General features: G+C 48.4%; 1 protein-coding gene across 1 annotated transcript in view; it reads left to right on the top strand.

The window, feature by feature from the left end:
• Nucleotides 1–361: 361 nt before the first annotated feature.
• igdcc4 (immunoglobulin superfamily, DCC subclass, member 4) overlaps nt 362–1,076 on the top strand; it is a 153,630-nt gene continuing 152,915 nt past the window's right edge. Inside the window, exon 1 of the mRNA XM_083760046.1 lies at nt 362–735. Coding sequence (XP_083616172.1) covers nt 660–735 — 76 coding nt within the window. The 5' untranslated portion in view covers nt 362–659. The remainder of the gene's footprint in view (nt 736–1,076) is intronic.

The raw sequence follows: 1,076 nt of genomic DNA, 5'->3' as shown, positions 1-1,076 counted from the left end.
GCACAGAGTTAAATAAACACTGCATGCTCTGAGAAAGCTTCAACAAAAAGCGGGGAAGAAGAAGAAGGGGCGTGTTAGATCACCGACAGCTTTTCGGGACTCTCTCTTTTACAGCAGCCAGCCAGCCTGCCAGTGTCTGCTGCTAGTGAACGACGTGCACGTGTGTGTGTGTTGCGCGTGCGCGAGCATCAGCATCTAGCACTGTCCGACCGTACGTGCGTGCGCCGTGAACATGTGTGTGTGTGCGTGTGTGTATACTGTGTAGAGCAGCGTAGAACAGTGCAGCCAGCCAACACACACACACACACACACACACACACACACACACACACACACTTAACATTCGCTCACAACATGGCGATGAAGCGCCGAGAGACACGACGGCTCTCCCCCGACTAGAAATGCGACTTTTATTGTGATTTCAGAAGGCTCGGGGACTCGAAACAAAAAAAAGAAAAAAAACACAAAAAAGACAAGAATAAAACCGGCTGATATCCACATCTTTACGCGCCGGGCGGAGACAATAGCGGGATTCCAACATATAACTACCACCACGCATGCATGTCGGGCTATATAACGGTATTATAGCTGGCTCGGTATAAGAGACGCACGTTGCTTTTTTTACTACCCCTCCGGTGTGGAAATCAAAGGGCTTGTACATGGCGATGGAGAGGTGGACTATCTGGGGATTCTGTCTACTTTCACTGGCGTTCTTCTGGGCTCCGTCCAAGCAAGGTAAAAACAATCATCACTCTGGTTTTTTAAGTCGTCTGCAACGAATCATTTCCTTCCTTTCCAGGTACAGTATTAGTATAGTATAGCACTCTATACGTGCGTGTGTGTGTGTGTGTGTGTGTGTGTCGGATTTTATAGACACTTGTTTTAGCCCTGCCTTGCCTTGACACTATAGTGCCGATTTACGCTCAACATGCAAGTGTAGCTGGCTGGCTGGCTGGTTGTACTAGATGGGATATAGCTGGGCTGCCATGGGTACGTTTATTGCACCTTGCTTGCACCATGCGATATTACAGCCAGGGCTCAGTGACCGTGTTTTCATTAATCACTTCAATCCTGAT

This window comes from Protomyctophum parallelum (assembly GCF_964188405.1).
Source record: "Protomyctophum parallelum genome assembly, chromosome: 2".
Lineage (NCBI taxonomy): Eukaryota > Metazoa > Chordata > Actinopteri > Myctophiformes > Myctophidae > Protomyctophum > Protomyctophum parallelum.
This window is presented reverse-complemented; position numbering and strand designations above follow the sequence as displayed.